Source organism: Perognathus longimembris, chromosome 4 (assembly GCF_023159225.1).
Source record: "Perognathus longimembris pacificus isolate PPM17 chromosome 4, ASM2315922v1, whole genome shotgun sequence".
Lineage (NCBI taxonomy): Eukaryota > Metazoa > Chordata > Mammalia > Rodentia > Heteromyidae > Perognathus > Perognathus longimembris.
In genome coordinates this window covers 84862141-84883431 of record NC_063164.1, presented here as the reverse complement: position 1 = coordinate 84883431, position 21291 = coordinate 84862141, and the positions used below count along the sequence as shown (strand labels likewise).

The following is a 21291-nucleotide window of genomic DNA, read 5'->3' as shown; positions in this document are numbered from 1 at the left end:
CCTTTTAGTAAAGGAAACCTTGAGAAGGAAAGCCAATTTTTATCAGTCATAACAAAAGCAATAACCTGCAAAATATGCATGGAGAATAAACAAAAATTTATATTCAATCTACTCTCTTCCATAGTATGTTTTGATGTCATTCTTTAAGTAGATTTCTTGCTCTCTCATGTGCAAAAGGCTCATTTTACACAGTTGCTCTCCTACCCTTGATATGGGTTATACCTGGGGAGATGTATAGGCCATCCAGGCCTATGTTGCAGCCCTTGCTCCTTCATGAATAAAATTGCACAGAAATCACAATCTGCAGGCAGGGTCATTCATTTTGCTAGGATTTCTTAGTATAAGGAATCTCACATGTACAAATATTCCTCATTGCTTGTTGTATGAGAGAAGACATCATCCAAAAGTGTATCAACTCTTACATTGCATAAATGGTCCACAGAAAAAATAAAATAAAAAAGTGCTCTTAGGAATTAAATGAAACCAGGCACTGGTGGCTCATGCCTATAATCCTATAGCTACTCAGGAAGCTAAGATCCTGTGGACTGTGGTAGCCAACCTTGGACAGAAAAAATCCATGAGAACCCATCTCCAGTTAAGCAGCACAATGTCAGACTGGACATATGGCTCAAGTGGTAAAATACCAGCTGTAATCAAGGAAGCTAAGTGAGAGTATAAGGCCCTGAGCTCAAGTTCAGTACCCAAGCAAAACAAAACATGATAGTATATGTGTGAGTTACTTTTGTGTTGCCATAACCAAATATCTGACATAAACTTCAAGGAGGAAATATTTATTTTGGCTCAATCTCTGAGAAAGTTTAGTCAATAGCCCTTGATTCCATTGATTCTGGGACCCTGGTAAGGCAGGGTTTTGCTCCAAGGGGACCAAAACTATATAGAGGAGGAAGCTCTTCACTTTCTGGTAGACATGAAGGGAAAGACAGGAGTGAAAGGGAAAGATCTAGCCTTCAGGGGTAAGCCTCAGTGACCTACTTCCTCCAACCAGCCCTACCTCCTGAAGTTTCCATCACCTCTAAAAATGGCACCACCAGTTGAGGACTAAGCATTCAACACATGAGCCTCATGGGGTACATCTCATATTGATAATATCACAAGTGGTAAGAAAAGGCCTTGTTAAAATGATAAGGGACTGATAATGTATGAGGGAAAGAAATGGAGGAATCTCAAGGAAGTATTCAGTGCTAGGCAAAAACTTACATGTATAATCCTACCTACTGGAGAAGCTGAGTGAACATACTTCAAGGCCAGCCTGGACAAAAAAAAAAAAGTTCATGAGATTTCATAGCAACCAATAAAAATCTGAGCCCAGAGGCATGCATCTGTTACCTCAGTATAAATAAGATTATGGTGTAGGCTACCCTAGGCTTAAAGTGAAGCAATTTGAAAAATAATGAGAGCTGAAATGCAGTGTGTACATGGACTAAGTGATAGAACACTTGCCTAGCAGGTGAGTTCAAACCACATTACCAAAAAGAAGGGGAAGACACAGATGCTCAGAAGGCAGTAATCATAAAAATAATGACCATTCAAAGGCCCTTGAGATCATTAACATACCAAATACAAGAAGAAGAATCTCCATGGAAATTTTTTTTCTCTGTGCTAGAAATGGGCTTGAACTCGGGATCTTGCACTCTTCTAAACTTTCTTGCTCATGGCTGTTGCTCTTCCACTTGAGTCATTCTTCCAGCCTAGATGTTTGCTGGTTAATTGGAAAAGGAGTCTCAACAGACTTCTCTGCCCATACCGACTCAATCTAATCCTCTAATTTTCAGCCCAAGTGAGCCACCCTCAGCTGGCTTGGAGGTTTTTAAACTGTTCTCATAACCAGCAGTGTCTGGTATATGTATTTATTGAATGGATGATTCTGTTCAACACATTTTTCAGAAGAGGCGATAGCCCTGGCCAGCTTTGGACTCTGATCCTCTCCCTACCTTGTCTCCTGCATAGCTGGCATTACATGCATGACTACCACACCATCTCATTTTAAAGATGGGATCTTAACTACCCAGGCTAGCTTCAAACCACAGTCCTTTTCTGCCTCCAATGTAACCAGTATTACAGGCATGCACTGCCAAACCTGGCTCACATACCGTTCTCACCTTGGAACAAATTTTGTGATGACATTTTTTTTTTCACTAAAATTTATTTGTTGGGCTCTGTTACTTTGTGCCTGTAGTGCCAGCTTCCAAGAGGATGGCGTGTAGAAGACTGTAGCTCAAGGCCAGAAAGGTCCACAAGACCCCATCTCCAAATTAACCAGCAAAAAGCTGATCTGGAGGTGTGGCTTCAGTGGTAGAGCTTCAGCAAGCAAGCCAAGCAGGTGTGCGTTCCCTGAATTTTAACTCAGGTATCAAAGGTAACAAGGAAAAAAATGTAAGAAATTCATGTTGAGACATGAAGTGGGCATTTTGAGCACTTGTTAGCAAGTTTAGTATAATTTTCTCCAATATTTTATCTATAAAGTATGGGGGAATCATAGAAAGGAATGACCAATTAGGTTACAATGCATAACTGTCCTGCCCATCTTCTGTTCTCACTGTCCCTTAAAATTATATGTCTGGATCTGCAAAATTATACATTATACACAAAAGAAGAGCTGTGTCTCTGGTTTCTAGAATGTGACTACTTTAGAAGATAGGGTGACTTGGGCTGTGGTCAGTGTAGACACAGGTTGGGTGGGACAGGCTTTGCTGTGGGCAGTGGGAGGCTGGTATGAACTGTGTGTCTGTGTGGCTCTTCTGTGATTGGTTTACAGAGGAATTCATTTAGTGCCTTTCGTGTGTGAGGGAAAATTGACTTTCTCCTCCTACAGCGATTTGGGATGGATTTTAGAAACTCTGTGTCATCATCTCATTAGAACCCCACTGGCTCTGTGGCACATTGAACACTTGGTGCTGCTTCCCTGTACATTCTGCCCCTTTCTTGTACTCTGATCAGAACCCTGGATCCCTCCAGCCCTTGGTGCCCTCCTGCAGGTAGCCTCATTTGTGCCTTGGGTTGGTAATATTTCTGCTGCCTTAATCAGGGGGCCAGAAGGACTGTCACAGTAAACCCCATGTGCAATCTTGTTTCAAGGAGTTGGAGTTACCCACAATCAACTTAGGTCTGAAAATATCCCATGAAAACTTCTCAAAACAATACATCCATTTAAAATACCATTTTATCACAGCATATGGTTAAAATTTTGTACTTTATTAGTGTTGGCCAACCACCTCTTATGGTGATTATTTTATAAGTTAAATGCTACCATAGGACAAAATACAATATCTGTAGGGTTTGGTGTTATGCACGGGACAGTCCTGCCTTTGGAAAAGGAAGGGTTACAGTAGAGAAACACATGTGCCCCTGATTGCCCGGTTGGCTTTCACCATTTATCTGTGTGGCTTTGATGCTTACTGTGAGCGAGGCTTCTATCCATTGGGATCAAGAGGAAGCCTGCCTTGCCTAAACTAATGTTTTGTTGAATGTTCTAAGAAAATGACCACAGTAAAGTGCTTGTGAATAGAGAAGGTATTGTTACTCTATCTTTACTGCTTAGATTATGTCTTTCATTTCATTCACTATTCAGTAAGTATTGGTTACTTGCTGTATGCCAGGCTTGAACTCTGGGCTCAGGACAGAGGAAGGATTTTGTTCACAGAGAGTCCATGTTTAGAGGGGCAGAGAAACTAGACGCTGGTGGTCATGCCAGTGCCTAGCACTGTCCCTATACTCTTTCCCTCAAGGCTAGTTCTCTACTACTTTGAGCCACAGCCCCACTTCCAGTTTTCTGGTGGTTAATTGGAGGTAAATGTCTCACGGACTTTCCTGTCAGGCCTGGCTTTGAATCATGATCCTCAAATCTCAGCCTCCTGCATAGCTAGGATTACAGGTGTGGGCCACCAACTCCTGGCTTGTCATGCTTTTATTCCTAGCTACTCAGGAGGCTGAGATCTGAGAATTATTATTCAAAGCCAGCTCAGGTAGATAAACCATGATATTCTTAGGTTTAACGAGCAAAACGCCGGAAGAGGAGGTGGGGCTTAAGTGGTAGAGCACCAGCTGTGAACATAATAGCCAAGCAAGACTCTAAGCCCCAATACTGGCATTTACAAACAAAAAAGGAAGAAGGGTAACTGTAATCAATATATGCATTAATTTCCACAAGTAGTGAGAAAAAATAGTGGGGAATGGCATAGAATGATAAGTCAGTCAGGAAGGATTCATGAAAAGAAATCTGACAGGTATGGGGGAGAAAGGAAGTAAAGCTTGAGACACCTCATAAAGAACATATTTTTGCTAAGCACCAGTGACTCGCACCTATAATCCTAGCTACCCCGGAGCCTGAGATCTGAGGATTATGGTTTGAAGCCAACCCAGGCAGGAAAGTCCATGAGAGCTACAATTAATCACCAGGAAACAGGAAATAAAACTGTGGCTCAAGTAGCAGAGCACTAGCCTTGAGCAAAAGGAGCTCAGGGATAGCATGCAGGCCCAGAGTTCAAGCCCCAGGACTAGAAAGAAAAAAAATTCAGGTAGAAATACAGATGTCTGAATTAAGTATTGGGTGTCCAGGTAAAATACAGGATACTTAGTAAAATTTGAATTTCAGGCAAATAAGTTGTTTTTGTGGTACTGGGGATTGAACTCGGGAACTCATTTTTGCTAACACTCTACCACTTGAGCCACATTGATAGCCCATTTTGCCTGTTTGTTTTTGAGATAATAACTTGTGCTTTTGTCTGGGAGAGTCTCAGGTAATGTTTCTCGTGCCTTTTGCCTTCTAGGAAGCTGGGATTGTGGGCATGAACCTGGCCTGTTTTATTTTTTTTTCTTTAAAGTATAAGAATGTGTCCTTGTTTTTCCTATATCTGACAGTTCTCCTGGGTCAAGAATGAGCTAAATGAGTTGCAAGGAGGTCGGTTTATATTGGGCCAAGTAAATAAGGAAGACACTGTAATGATGGAGGGCAGATGTCATAGGATCTTGATATAAATTGCAACTTGTACTCTTGAGTACAATGAAAAGCCATTGAAGGTTTCATTACATGTGGAGTATGATCCAGTTTTGGCTATAAAACAATCATTCTTGCTATATAAAGCAGACAGTAGGGTAACAGTTGGATGCTGAAATTTCCTACTGCTTTCATTGACTTTACCACACTGCTTTATGTAACAGTGATGCAACAAATGATTTTACAAGATGTTCTCTGGTTGATTTAGGTAATACTACTATAATATTGTTTAGAAACCAAATATGTGGTGTGGGTGTTTATGGAGTAGAGATTAAGGGCATCAACCCTGAGGCAGAAGAAAGAGGCTGCACTTCAGCTATTAGCCAAGTCGAGTCTTTCTCTTGCTGTTCTCATCTGGCATGATCATTAGTCTTTACCAAGACCAAATGAAGCAGCTTGTCTCTGTGTTTGTCTTTGAACTGTGCTCTATTCCCCAGAAGCATTTATTTGATCTTTTATATCTTGCATCCAGGAGACTATCACCCCTTAAGCAGCCAGACCAAAATATCCAGCACAGCTATTGGTACAAAGAACATCTTGGTAGCTGATCTATTTGCCATGAATAGAAGTCTTTTCCACTTACATTTTCTGAAATTTTAGGAAAAGGAGTGAATAAGCAGTATATGATGCAAAGAAGTCCTTTTGATTAAAAATGTGTGTGTTGGCATATTCACTAACCATTTTATTCGCTGTAATGTAAGTGTATTAAGTGTGTGCTTATGTGTAGAGTTAAGCATATCATCCATCTTCGCTGAACCCCAATCAGTTCTCTTTCTCCACTCAGCAGCAGTTAACTCAGCAAATGCCTTTAAGCCATGGATTACTCACGTGCAACAGGTGGTGTTGAGACCACAAGGTCATATTCATTATAAAAATTACAATATGCATGTTAACAAAAAAGGGAAAGCATCTCTAATACCCACCCAGAAATCATTTCAGTGTGTGTTTATAACACCTTTTCTTCTTTCATTTGATTATAATAACCACCTGAAAAAAAATGTAGCATGGAATCCCATATGTCAATGATCATTAGAAAAGAACTTCACATTGATGGTGAAAAAAGAGGTTATAACAGAGGCTATCTTTATTTTTACTTTTCTTCGATGCAGAACTAGGGTTCAGACTCAGCCTTGGTGGGCAAGTGCTCTCTTTTGGAGGCATTCCCTGCTTTAGGATTTTTAGATAGGGTCTTGCACTTTTGCCCAGATGGTCCCTGGACTGTGATCCTACCTCCCAAGTAACTGAGATTACAGATGTAAGCAAGACTACCTGGCTTTCTTTGGTAAGATCTTGCTGAGTTAACCTTTAATCATGATCCCCTCCATGCCCACCTCCCTAATAGCTAGAATAAGCAAGAGACACCAACCTGACTAAACAAAACTCTATTACTATAGAGTTAATGCCCTAGTAATCTATATGTGCACAGGCCTCAAGTCTTCTGTTTTTTGCAACTTGTATTGCTTTCTCATTCCCCCTTTACACTCCAACTTGAACTGTGTCTATATCCACCAGCAGTTTCTTTTTCCTTAACTATAAAGAATTGTCTGTCCCATGGACCTTGAAAGGAAACCTGACCCAGTTAGAATTTTTTTTTTTTTTTTTGGCCAGTCCTGGGCCTTGGACTCAGGGACTGAGCACCATCCCTAGCTTCTTCCTGCTCAAGGCTAGCACTCTGCCACCTCAGCCACAATGCCCCTTCTGGCCGTTTTCCACATATGTGGTGCTGGGGAATCGAACTGAGAGCTTCATGTGTAGGAGGCAAGCACTCTTGCCACTAGGCCATATTCCCAGCCCCCAGTTAGAATTTTTGGGGACTCAGAATGCTTTGATTCACAATCCTCATGATTAAGCTGCAAAACCTTTTTAGTTCAAAGAAGGCTAAATCACTAGGAGGAAGAATGTCAAAAACCAAATTGTTTTATACCTCCTCATGCAAGAAAAGTGATTTTTAGTACCCTGTCTGTGGAACATGTATTAGTTTTCCAAAGTTCTAGCCTGAATGGTCTCTGAATCTGCTGCTGCTTCATTTTGTGGCCTGAAGTTAGTACACTAAAAAGATTAGTTCATGTCCAAGGAGTTTTGCCTTCAAATAGAAGATTATTAGACTAATGGTAATTGATTGTTGTGTATGTTGTCCTGAATTGATATGGTTTTCAATTTTTTAACTTACCATGGTGAATTAAAGGCTACTGTTAAGATTACAGCCCTGGCTGGTGGTGTAGATAAAAGGTAGAACACTTGCCTAACATGTGCCAGACCCTAAGTTCTATCCCCAGCACTTGGAATGGAAAGGGAATATTGAAGTGCCTTCCCTGGAAGAGAGGCCATAGGAGTTGGGTAAAGGTAGGAGTAGACAATGTAGGATTTTTGCTTGTTTTAGTCCTAGGCTGTCTCTACCATGAAGATAAGCACACAGTGGCCTCAGACAGAAACAAATAGCAGAGGCACAGGTGGGAAGATAGCCCCAAGTAGATATGTAGACCACTGGGGTTCTGCCAGCCAGGAAAAGTGGTTCTATTCATAATGATGTGAAGCAGGATTGCTTCCATGTCAGGCTTCTGAGGGCTCCCCCTGAGGTCAGCATTATTAATAGGATGCTGTGCTGGTGAGTCAGTGTATTAAAGGGTTCCAGAGAAATCAGACAAAAAATAACAAGCCAGGTATTGAGAGGTTAAATTATTAGCATTGGGCAAGATTTTTTCCCTATGTGTTATTAAGGATGATCTTATTTAGGAAAATGCTGCTCATTGGAGAGTTTCTTTCAGTGCTTGGCATTATTGCCAGTTCTGGCTTCCTTCCAACCCTGGTAATCCTCTGGAGTTTTCAAAGGAAAGAAATGCTTTATTTTCTGTTCTCCATTCTCCCCATGGGATGATTGGTTTGCATATAATTTAATTATTTTGTTAACCATTAATCACTAAGTACAAAAACAATCTTAAAAACCCTATCTTTCCATTGTGGTAAGATCTTCACTGTCGGTTTTCCACTGTTCTGAGTATTATGTGTTAGCAGTGAAATTTCTCTCTAAAAGCTCAATTGGACTATTTTCCATTTTTGCAGGATGTCCTTGGAGCCTTGCACAGTAATGTCTAGTGATTTAGAGTAGCAAGAAGTAAGATAAGTGCTCAGCTTCGAAGAGGAATTAGTCTTGAGGAATTCATTGGGAAGTCATATATTAGATCACCTTGGATTATATTTTCATCAGTATGAATCTAGGAAGTTTCTTGTTGTGGCCAAGGAGTAAGGAGGGAGTTGCACTCTCCTGTAGCAATTTGGGAGCCCATTAATGTCTCCTTTTAGTTGCTGGTCTTTATTCATAGCCTTGCTTCATCTTTCCTCATCATGACCTTGATGGAATTTTTTTCCTGATAAATTGCTATACAAACTTGGTTATTCATGTAGTTTTGAACTTGTGTGAGTGCTCTCTCTCTCTCTCTCTCTCTCTCTCTCTCTCTCTCTCTCTCTCATGTGTTTAATGGGTGGCTGTGTTTGAAGGTCTCAAAATCAAGTCTTCGATGCATTTGAAGTCTTTGTATTATAAATACACTTTATAGGAATATTTTATTGCATCCACTTACAAAACTTTAATTGAAGTAATTCCATACAGCCTGAAACTCAATGGTACAAATATGGTGATGCTCCTAGACCAGCCTAGGCTTCCTCCTCTGACAAGCTTCATGTGTGCCTTTTTCTTCACTTTTCTCATCTGTGGAACTCCACTTGCTGCCTTTCTTGGCCATACCTCCTTGTTGAGAAGTCCCAGTCATTAGACCATCAGCCTCCAAGGCATGTTTGTGTTTTCTCTTTTTTCGTGAGCAAAAACAATTTTAACTTTTTGGGGGAAACTGTTTTTAAGACTCTGAAGTTATTCACAAATATCATAAAGCCAAATTTTGCTCCACAAGAAGAAAAAAGAATATTGCACATTTTCTGTCCAGGGATTTGACCCCATTTTGGTTTTTCCTAGCTGGAGCACTACTACTTAAGCCATGCCTCCAGCCCCAGTTCGACTCTCTAAACTTAGCACTCATGCTTTCAGAGCATTAGCAGTGGCAGATGACTTGATACAAACAAAGCCAATTATTTTTGGTCATAGTAAAAATCACCTTGCATCAAGAGTAATTTCTAGATTAATGAAGTTGACATGGTTCTTGGAAAACTTACCAGTTGTTGAGGGCAAACTATTTTGTCTGGCTGATTTTTCTGACCATGGGCTGTGCTCCCTTCATAGTGCTGCCACCTCAGTGATCCTCCAAAGACATTCCTACTCTGCTAAATCTTGGCCCACCTGATTATAAAAAATGGATTTTCAGAGCAATTTTGTAGTCATCTTTAATAATGTCATTATATTTTAGCAAATGGCTAATGAATTTTTGTGGCTATTTTAAATAAAGACCAGATGCTATTTCTCATTTTTTCTTTACTAGAAATTAATTTTCCTAATTTTTTGGTAACCTTGTAATTTCTTTAAAATATGGCACTGTCTTTCCTCTCCCTCCCAACTTACTAGATCCTTGTGCATTGATAAAACAATCTATCCTCCAGAATGGTTATCATAAGAGCAGCAAGAAATAGCCCTCTTTTTGTTCGCCTTCCTCTGGTATCTTTTCTTTCCCACTTTATTTCTTGAGATAATATGAATAGCCAGAAAATGAGAAAAAGCTTTGGCCAATTAGTTTTAAACGATCAGCTATATTCCTGAATCTTCAGATCAGTGATTGAGCTCTGTAGCTCAAATGCCATCGAATTTCCTTTCCCTAGAGTGCCAGAGGTATAACAAATCAACTGTCTGCTTACTAAATGGACACTGAGGCACCTTTGCATTCTCATTCCCCTGTGGCAGTGATGGAATCTTTCTGCCATCAGCCAGCCTCTCTCTGGTATAGAAGTGTGAGCACTGAATGATTTTTGGAATCGGTCCCTGTAAAGTATTTTGGGACAGGTGTGAAGCTCATTCTTGTGCTCTTTTGACCTTTGCTGAGGTTTCACTGAGTGAGCACCTGTGTCTGGATAGTTGACTGAAGTCATGAGAGTTTGACTGAAAACCATATCCCATATTAATACAGTGTTGATTGCATGCCAGGATCAGTTCTCAGCCCTTTGGCAGTGCATTAATACATTTGAAGATGAGCCACTGTACTTAGTATTGATGATTTATGTTTTTCAGGTTGAAAATTGGTGTCCTCATTTACCTTGGAGAGCAAAAAATCCCTATGAAGAAGCTGATCATAATTCATTGGTAAGTGATTTTGGAAAACTCTTCCTAGACTTGTGCATTTAGGTCAGATGATGAGTGACACAAGTGGAGCCTGCAAGTACCAGCTATAGGGTGAAATAGTGTTCTGCTAGAGAACTGTCACCAATCCTAAGCCCAAGTAACCAAATCAGTCAGCCAGTTAGCATAAATTTATATATTGAACAATTCTCTGTGGGTCCTTAAATGATGGGCAACTGATAGGGATAAGAGCCAGTGACAGATGTGGAGGCCCTGGATGATCTAATGAGAGAGGATGATTATAAATAATGGCCATGCCTGTCATAATGCTTTAATGCAGGCCAATGGGAATTAACGAGGAAGAGGCAATCTCAGCCTGCAGAGGTCAGGGTAGATTGCATAGACATGACACGGGAGCTGAATTCAAAATGATGAGTGACTTTCTATGATGTCAGGGGAAGAAAGATGTCTCCATTGTATAGCAGTGAGCACGTGGTGGTGTAGAGCAGGATTCAACGGGTAAAGCCAGGGAGTTGCGAATGAGCTAGGTTGAAGATGACAAGGATACAGTAGGAAAGGGACTATGAAAAACTTTGTATGCCACCTTGAGAACTGAAGTCTTTATTCTTTAGGTGTCAGCAATGTTTGCTTTAAAAGGCCAGATCCTAAATACTTTCCTTTTTGCAAGCCATATAATCTCAGTTACAGCTACGGCAATTTGCTATTCTAGCCAAGTGGTTGTAGGTGATACATAAATGCAAGTAGAAGCTATGTTCCAATAAAACTTTACACACACAAAAAAAAAAACAGGCAGTAAGGAGGACTACCCACAGGCTCATGGATGTCTGATGGGAGCTGAAGGCCTTGGGGCCTTGGGAGGCTGTCGGACAGAGAGGAAGATGAATGTTTACAGTGAACTATGGTGGCTGCTGGAAGATTAGTTCGGTATGTGTTAGGTGTCCTATGAAATAAGTATTATCCTGTTTCTGTCTTCCAATCACCAGTTGAATCCTATAATATCCAGAATAGTTAGGGGGTGGGGTAGGGGGACTACTGTTCTTGGATTTTAAACTATTCTGGCCTGAATTTTAAGTTGTATTCAGCTGTGGTAGAAAGATAATATTTCTGGCTTTTAACCTCCTCGGACAACCAGACATTTTGATGATTTGGATATGAGATTAGATGAGCATTTATTCCCCCACTTAACTCTGGACAGAAAGAGACTCTGTGGTAATGTACCTGATGTCAGGGAGCCTGTTCAGAGCTGATTTCAACTGAAGTGAGTAGTCTGCTGCCTCACAGTAGATCCGAGTGGCACAATCAATTCTGGCACAGAGAATTTGAAGGTGTGTCAAGCATACTCATTGTAAAATTGGCATTTTTAACATGGCTCAGGGGTTTGCAATGACTGTGCCGCCTTTCTCAATTTCTAATTTTTTAATGATGTCCCTGATAGCAGTTCAGCAGTCAGGGGCCTGTGCTTCAATTTGCAATCCTATGACCCACAAGTGAAAGCTCTAAAGCAAGACAAGACTCACTTTTGAAGCCTTGGATTTAATTGACTCTCTCTTTCAAGTTTTCAAATGTCACATCATGAAAACCATTTTTGCTCTCTGGCTTTTTATCTCCTATTCATTTTATTAAATTTCTGTTTCTAGGCAGAAATTCGGACAGATTTTAATATTCTCTATAATATGATGAAAAAGCACGAAGAATTCCGGTGGATGCGGCTACGGATCCGGCGAATGGCTGATGCATGGATCCAGGCAATCAAGTCCCTGGCAGAAAAGCAAAATCTTGAAAAGAGAAAGAGGAAGAAAGTGAGTTTCTTTTTTATGCATTTCCATTAGATGCCAGTTTCCTTTTAAAATGTACTTTTGCTTGGAAAGAAGACTAAGAGAAATGTCATGTGTCAGTTGACATTCCCTCAAGAAATCTGATCAGCCTTTTATACTCCCCTTTCTGGGCCTTTCATTCTCACAATACTCCTATTTAGCTGAGACCAGCACAATTTCTCAGATATTTTAAGCAGAATATCTGCTTGTTAGATTTTCTTTTTTTGTTGTTTTTACATTATTTATTTATTTTAAAAAAATTTTGAGAAGGTGTTGTGCAAAAGGGACACAGTTACATAATAGGGCAGTGTGCACATTTCTTGTGATATCTTACACCCTGTTTTTCTTTCCCTTCCCTAGATCAGGTAGACATATATACATTACACAGTGTACCAAAAACGTATACAGTAGCCACATGGGCTACAACAAAGGAAAATCACCTAGGACTTTAAATGTAACATCAACAATAGAGTTTGCTTATGCTTGTCTTATATGAACATACATACATAGCTTTTGAGCTATTGTGATCCACTAAGAGGTCTATTTTTGACCTTTGTATGTTGAGTAGTTGTTTGGTTTTAGTTACATAATGTAGGGTCACTGATCCAAACCTGTGGGAAATACCATTTGACAAGAAGTTTTTGGTTTCGCAGACCTGGTCTCTACTGTCTCCCCCTCCCCCCCACCTTAACAGTCATATATTGGAGATCATGCCCCTTTGTTTTCTGTGTTCTAGGCTTGTCTCACTCAACATTATTTGTTCAAGTTCTGACCATTTCCCTGCAAATACCAATATTTCACCATTTCTAATTGCTATGTAGTATTCCATTGTGTATAGGTACCATATTTTTTGGATCCATTCATCTGTGGAGGGGCATCTGGGTTGTTTCCATATTTTGGCTATTGTGCATTGTGCCGCCATAAACATGGAAGTACAAATGTCTTTTTGATATCTTGGGACCTGTTGTTCCGGATAGATGCCTAGGAGTGGTATGGCTGGGTCATAGGCTAGGTCTATGTTGAGCATTTTGAGGAACCTCCATACTGTTCTCCGAAGTGGTTGTATGAATTTGCACTCCCACCAACAGTAGAGAAGGGTTCCTCTTTCCCCCTACCCCCTCCAGCATTTGTTGTTGCCTGAGTTCACAGTATAGGCCATTCCAACTGGAGTGAGGTGGTATCTCAGGGTTGTTTTTATTTTCATTTCCTTTACTGCCAGGGATGTTGAACATTTCCTCATATGTTTCTTTGTCATTTTTATATCTTCTCTTGTGAAGTCTCTCTTTAGCTCCTTTGCCCATTTCATAATTGGTTTCCTGGGCTTGGAGGGGCTTAGTTTTTTGAGTTCTCTGTAGATGACGGATATTAGGCCTTTGTCTGTTGCTGTGCTGGTAAAGATCCTTTCCCATATGGTTGGCTGTCTTTCTAGTTTGGTGACTATGTCTTTAGCTTTGCAGAAACTTTTTATTTTGTAGTAGTCCCATTTGTCGAGTCTCTCCCCTATCTGTTGTGCCCCTGGGACTCTATTCAGGAAGTTCCTTCCTGTGCCTATAAGTTCTAGCGTCTTTCCTACTCTGTCCTTCAGTAGTTTCAAGGATTCAGGTCTGATGTTGAGGTCCTTGATCCATTTTGAGTTGATCTTGGTGCACGGTGATAGACTAGGGTCTACTTTGAGTTTTCTACATATGGCTGCCCAGTTTTCCCAGCACCACTAGTTGAAAAGGCTATGTTTTTTCCATTGTATGTCTTTAGCTCCTTTGTCGAATATCAGCTGACTGTAAGAGTGCGGTTTTATTTCTGGGTCTTCAATTCTATTCCATTGGTCTTCAGGTCTGTTTTTATACCAATACCAGGCTGTTTTTGTTATGATGGCTCTATAATAGAGCTTGAAGTCTGGTATTGTGATACCTCCTCCACTGCTTTTTTTGCCTAGAATTGCTTTGGCTATTCTAGGTCTTTTGCTGTTCCATATGAATTTATGGGTTGCTTTCTCTATTTAATTGAAGAATGTAGCTGGGATCTTGATGGGGATTGCATTGAATTTGTATAATAATTTGGGCAATATGGCCATTTTCACTTAATTTCATCCTTAATTTGGTCTGTGACCCAAGTATTAGATAACAGTGAGGGGTTTAGTCTCCAAGTATTTGTATAGCCTCTGTGGTATCCTTTGTTACTGAGGGTTACCTTGATTCCACTGTGGTCAGATATAATACATGGGGTGACGTCAATACATTTGTATTTGCTGAGGTTCTTTGTGTGGGCTAAGACATGATCTATTTTGGAGTATGTTCCATGGGCTGTTGAGAAGAATGTGTATTGGGTCTCTGTAGGGTGAAAGACTCTGTACAGATCTATCAGATCCATTTGGGATATGGTGTTACTTAGGTCTTCAGCTCCCTTGCTAATCCTCTGGGTATTGGATCTGTCTCTTGGAGAGAGTGGAGTATTAAAGTCTCCCACTATGATTGTCTTTGGGTCTATCTTGTTCTGTAGTTCTGTGAAAATTTGCTTGACATATGTAGGGCCTCTTTTGTTCGGTGAGTATAAATTTATCACCGTGATGTCTTGATTCTGGATTTTTCCTTGTATTAAAATGTAGTGCCCTTCTTTGTCTTTTTGAGTTGATTTTAATGGGAAGTCCAGCTTGTCTGAAATCAGGATGACTACTCCTGCCGTTTTGGTAGGTGCATTTGCTTGGAAGATCTTGCTCCATCCTGTCATTCAGAGCCTGTTTTTATCCCTTGCTGGAAGATGGGTCTCTTGAAGACAACAGATAACAACTTTTTGTTTACGGATCCACTCTGTCACTCTGCTCCTCTTTATCGGAGAGCTTATACCGTTTATATTCAAAGAGATCATGGATATGAGTGTTTTTTTCCCTTCCATTTTCCTGTTAGGCTGTTTTTCCTCCCCCTTTTTTCTTGTCTTTATTGAGCTGCTCTTCCTGTTGGGCTCTGGCTATTGTAGTTTCTTTCTTTTCTGTCTGGGGGTCCTGTACATTTACTGTTGGGTGGCGTTCCCCTCTTAGAATTCGCTGTAAGGTTGGTTTTTTATTCACATACTCTTAGATCCTCTTTGCTATGGAAAGATCTGATTTTTCCCTTGAAGGTCAGTTCTAGTTTTGCTGGATATCTAATTCTGGGTTGGCAATTGTTGGCCTGGAGGACTTGGATTGTGTTCTTCCACGCTCTTCGTGCGTTGTAGGTGTGTGTGGAGAGGTCTGCTGTGATTCGGATCCTTTTCCCATTGTAGTATAGCTCTTTCTTCACTTTGGCTGCATTCAAAATTTGCTCTTTAGTCTTGAGATCTGAAGTCTTGATTATTATGTGCCTGGGTGAGGATTTTCTAAGGTCTGGTCTACCAGGCGTCCTACAGGCTTCCATTACTTGGGTGAGGTCCCTTGTGAGATTAGGGAAGTTTTCTGCAATAACTCTATTGAAAATATGTTGTAGCTCTTTGCTCTGGTACTCGACTCTTCATCTATTCCAATTATATGCAGATTATATCTCTTGTCTGTGTCCACTAGCTCCTGGATTTGTCTGCCCTGGAGTTTAACCATTTCTTGGAGTGTGGTAATTTTCTGGTCCTTATCAGCTGCATAGTCATCCAAAAGAGAGATTCGGGATTCGATATGATCAATTCTTTGTGATGTGGCTTCAAGTGTGGTGTGTATGGATGACAGCGAGCTGTTTATGGTTGCCAGATCAGCTTTCATCGTGGAGATTTCTTCTTTTAAAGAGTTGAATTTTAAATCTATTTTTTCATGCATTTCGTTTCTCAGGATGTTAAGGTCTTCTTTAATGGAGAAGTGCACTGTATCCATTTTTGCTTCCATTTCTTTCTTGATTTCCTGTAGATTTTTCAAGACTTCCATTCTTAGCTCCTGTATCTGTTTTCTGAATTCATTCCTGAGGCTTTCAATCATTTCTTCTATTTTATTCTCATTTGATTTTTTATTCTCCATCTGCTCTTCAGTCATTCTACTTTTTGGAGCTGGCAAGTTGGCTTGACCTTTCATGAAATTTGTAATATTTCTTTGTGATTTGCACATCTGGAGATCTGTAGGTGACGACCTTGGCTTGGCTTTGTGCTGGTTCCTGCTGGTCTGTAAGTGGAGACTTGTGTGTGTCCTGGCTCTGGGTTTGAGTTTGGCTGTTGAACCTTACTGCCCAATGGGTAAGTGAGACCATCTCAGTTGTTGCCGAGGTGGTCACCCTCACTGCACTTGGGGGTGGGTAGGTTCTGTGTCTTTCTCTGCAGGACTGTGCCCTGCCGCTGTGTTGTGCTGACCCTAGTGTGCCCCTGATGGGGGTTTGCGGTTCGCTGATTCAGTGTGACGTGAAGACTTTTCTCTTCTTTGATTCTTTTCCCACTAGGTACCGTGGTCAAAGGAGCTCACCTCTCAGATTCAGAATTGCTGCTGAGAGGTGGCCCGCCCACCTGTGCAGAGTACTCTTGTCGGAGCAGGTGCTGCTGTTGAGGGGTGGCCTGCCCACCTGTGCAGAGTATGCCTATCAGAGCAGGCGCTGTCACTGGGGGGCCCTGCCCACCTGTGCGGAGTGCACCTATCAGAGCAGGTGCTGCTGCTGGGGGGCCCTGCCCACCTGTGCGGAGTGCACCTATCAGAGCGGGTGTTGCTGCTGAGGGGGCAGCTTGCCTGCTTGTGCGCTTCCGTGGGGGGGTTGGGCAGGAGATCCTCCTGCTGGAGGGCTAGCACGTTGACCCATGCTGGCCCTCCGGGGGGCACGTGTGTGTGTGCTCTAGTGTTTCCTTTGGGAGCGTGCTGCCCTGAGTTGTTGGTGGGTGCTTGTGCCCTCTCGCAAGTCTGCTGTGGGGGGCAGTATGCGTGTACCCCAGCAGGTTCAAGTGTCTGGATGTGGGTTGGTGCCCACAGACTCTCTGCAACTCTGCTGTGAGGGGGGAATATGTGTTTGGGCCCAGGTGTCTCTGCTGGGCTGGTATTGCACACCAGCGAGCCTGTGACTGTTGTTCAAAAAGTCTGCGCGGACCAGGGTGCCTCAGGTGGCGTTCCAAGGCCTACCAGTCCCCGGGCCCCTGCTGGGGGGTGGGGGGGTGGCGGGGCTGGTGCGGACAGGTTCAGGCTCCCCAGCTTGGGCTTTGGGGGACGCCTGTCTAAGGTGGTCCCGGTCACTTTGTTGGGCGCTGCTCCACCTCTGCTAGCTCCCATGTCCTCCCAGTGGCTGTAGAGTCCTAGAGCCACCAGTTATGGGGCTCCTTTGTTCCCTTGGGGTAGGGAGGGGGAGGGAGGGAGCTCTAGCTTCTTTGTAGGGTTTGGGTCTCTGCTGGAGGTCGTCTCCTGTTGGGGGGGGTGGCAATGGGGAACTTACTGGTCCTGGACGGTGTGTGTGTCTCGCGTTTCTGTGGGCTTTTCAGGGCTGGGGTGCTGGGGTGTGGCGATCAGTCGTTTGGTGGTGGTGGTCCTGGCTCTCCCTGTCTGGCTCTCCCCATCTGCGCCGCCCAGTTCCCCTGCTGTTGTTGTCTGTTCCTGGCTGTTCAGTCCCGTGCCTCCGGTCCCGCACCTCCAGTCCCGTGCCGCCATCTGTCGATCGGTCTGCACTCCGTCTGGGGCCCGTGGAGCTCCTGCTGTCTTGACTCTGCACTCCTGGCATGACTTTTTGGCTGTTGCTTCTCTGGTCACTATCTCCAGTCCTGTTTACTGGTGCCAGATCCCCTTTCCCAGTCGGGGTTGGCGTGGGGGGGGGGGGAGAGGGGGAAGGGGGGAGTGCCCCAGAGATTTTCCAGCTCCATGCAAGTTATAGGCTCTTCTTTTTTGTTCTTTTTCATTTCCTGTGTTTCTCTGTTGCTTCTGGTTGTTGGGTTTGCTGGACTCATGATGGGGTGTTGAGTGTTGGGGTTCCCAGCACACTGTTCGGTTGGAACGAGTTGGGGTGCCTCCCTATTGTGATGGCGCCATCTTCCTCCTCTCTGCTTGTTAGATTTTCTTCAGAACTGTCTGGATGTTTCTCCCAGGCTACTGGAAAAAATTTCCCCTGTTTTGTTTTTTCACCTGAGTCCAGCCTCCAAGAACTTCCATTGATGACATCAGGAAGTTCTTACATTTTTGTTATTGTTTTGTGTTTGGACAGCCTGTGAATTCCATTGCTGCCATGCTGGGTGGTGCTTCTGCATATGTACATAGGATAGAGAGGTTTTATTGAACTTGAGTCAGTTTAAATTTGTAAGGTGCTTGGAAGGACATTCTCTGAAATGCCCTTGGGTTTAGAAGATCTTATACCCTCTTCATTCTAGCTTAAAAGCAACATGGTGTTGAATTAGCTGTTCTCATTTCAACTGAGCAAAGCAAACAATGTGCTCTCATTTAAAAAGAAATACAGACTAAGTTTAGCAGGGATTACTTGACTAATTTGATACTGCTGAAAAGGAAAATACAGACACACGTTGCCATATTCCCAAGTCACAGGTTGATACATCAGTTTTGCTTGTTTGGAAAACAACAAAAACCAAACATTCTGGCACCAAGTAGTTATGTGTGGGAAAACATCTGGCCAGATGTATTAGGTGGGCTGGAATAACAAAGAATATTTCCATGTTTCCTATGGACTTAATCCTTAGAATACATCATTAGGTGAAACAAATCTAGATAAGGAATAATGTACATTATTTTGAAAGGGAAAGGAAGATACATCTGTAACATATGTATAAACATATACCTATAAATAATATACATATGCTTATTGTCATATTTTACAAGTTGAAGGCTAAGCCATAAAGTTATAAACAAGAGAGATGAGCTAGGTGGTTAGTACCTATAATCATAGCTACCCAGGAGGCTAAGACCTAGAGGACCCTATCCAAAGTCAGCCTGGGAAGAAAATTCTGAGAGGCTCCATCTCTAGTTCACCAGCAAAAATCTGGGCTAGAGGCATGGTTCAAGTAGTAGAAAGCAAGCTGTTAACAAGTAAGCTCTGTAAGTATGAGGTCCTTAATTTAAAATGAAGAGAAAGAGAGAAAAAATGAAAAGGAAGGAAAGGGAGGAAGGGTGGGATGAAGGAAAGGAAGGAGGAAGAAAGGAAAAGATAAGGAAGGAAGACTGAGCTAAGCATTGTTAGTGCATGCCTATAATCTTAGTACTTGGAAGGTAGAGGCAGGACAAGTGGGAGCTTGAGACCAGTCTGGGAAACCTAACAATACCCTCTGTCAGAAATTTTTAAAAAGAAAATAAACAGAAGTAATAAGGTAGATGGTGATGATGGTTGTACAATATGAATGTTCTTGATGCTACTGAACTGAATCCATTAAAATGATCGGTTTTATGTTATGCATATTCTGCCCCATAAGAAAATGAAACGGAAGAAGGCAATAGAGTGTCAGCAACAGATATAGAAATTGAACATCTCTAAATATATCATACTTTGTAGACTGGATATTATAGTTATTTTATATAGTGGAAAAACTCAATTTTAAAAAGCCATACCTAAAAAATATAAGAAAAATAAAATAGATCAACTGACACATTCCTCCAGATCTGATATGAGCACAGAGAGGAGGATAGTATTGAAGTCTCTCCAACACCATAAATGGAAGCTTTCAGGTGAGCTATCACTGAGGACAGAAAGAATGGCAAAAATACATTAAGACAATTCTTACCCTGTGCTATGTGGAATCCATTGTGAATATTGAGATGCAGAAAATAAGGAATTACATTAGAGAAGTGGGATTCTCATTGTGGGAGAGAGGAATTAAGAGCTGTAAAATGAATAAAGTTGTATAAAGGCTTGAATTGGAAGTACTAGTAATAACACATGCTTTATTTTATCTTTGAGGAAAATTAATTTTCCCAGTTACAGACACTGTAAAACCTCCAAACAATGATTAAGCCCTAGTCTTTGATCTCTAAATGCTCTTTGCACTAGATGGTATAAAAGTTCTTAGAAAATGCCTCTTTATAGTCTGAGACGGGAACTGTTATAAGCTCGGAATATCTTGTCATACCCAATAGCTGAGAAATTGCCAAAGGCTGATAGGTTTGTGTCCAAAGAATCGAGGAATATCTGGGCACGTTGGCCCATGCCTGTAATCCTTGCTATGCATGAAGCTCAGATCTGATGGGTCATGGTTTGAGACTAGCTGAGGCAAAAAATTCATGTTCTCTGTCCTGGCTGACTTGGACAAAAAAAGCACAGCCCTAATTGAAAAATAACTAAGGCAAAAGAAACCTGGATTGTGGCTCAAGTGGAAAAGCACCTGCCTGGCAAGGGCAAAGCCCTGAATTCAAACTCTAGTATCCCCACCCCCCTCCAAAAAAAAAAAAAAATCATTGAACCTACTAAAAACAACTTCTCACTGGCCAAACTGGGATAGATTTGATAGTAAGGGTAATAGTCACAACTTACTGGAATTCATTGTTATTTTTATATCATTTTTGTATTATTTAAAATTAAAACAAACTCATTGATGGCTCACACCTGTAATCCTAAATATTTGGTACACTGAGATCTGAAGATCTCCACTGGAATCTAGCCAAGGCAGAAAAGTCCATGAGACTGCTACCTCGAGTAAACTAGCCAAAAGCCAGAAGTGGAGTTGTGGCTCCAGTGGTAGAGTGTCCATCTTGAGAGAAAAAGCCAAGCAAGAACACAAGACCCTCTCAGTTCAAGCCCCAGGAGAACTGGCAACAGACTAAAAAATAAATTAAAAAATAAATAAGAAATACATGAAAACCTCAGAATATGTTTTAAAACTAATTATTCTGAAAATTAGAAAAGAAAGTGAAAGAATGTACTAGGCTAATTCCTTACAAAGTATATCTCATGGTGACCAAGTTGTTAATGAGAAGTGATTTCTTTTCACAAATGAAGGAATGCTAGACTATTACTGTGTTGCAGCCTCAAGTACACTAATGGGACTATTTAATGACTGTCAGTGACCACAAACATCCAACACAGACTTCCCAATATCACTCCCACAAACAGAACCACACAGCACCATCTATAAATTGTCATCACCTATAGAATTGCCAGGACAACTGAATCTGAACTTGATCACATCTGAAGACCTCTAATTATTCATTCACCATAAACACAGGGTGTGAAATAACCTGTATCACAATCCCTTGGGATTGCAATCTGCAAAATCTAGAATTAAGAGAAACTATTGAAATTACAACCCAGTGTCTTTGACAAATTGTAACACACTCACATTTACCCAAACCTTTCCTCAAATGAGTACTAGGAAATTACAGA

At 41.5% G+C, this 21291-nt stretch overlaps 1 protein-coding gene across 5 annotated transcripts in view; it reads left to right on the top strand.

The window, feature by feature from the left end:
- Nucleotides 1-21291, top strand: part of Mgat5 (alpha-1,6-mannosylglycoprotein 6-beta-N-acetylglucosaminyltransferase) — a 365603-nt gene that overhangs the window by 211609 nt on the left and 132703 nt on the right. For all 5 annotated transcript variants that reach the window (XM_048345586.1, XM_048345584.1, XM_048345587.1 and 2 more), the window contains 2 exons: nt 10182-10253; nt 11888-12049. In XM_048345586.1, coding sequence (XP_048201543.1) covers nt 10182-10253; nt 11888-12049 — 234 coding nt within the window. The remainder of the gene's footprint in view (nt 1-10181; nt 10254-11887; nt 12050-21291) is intronic.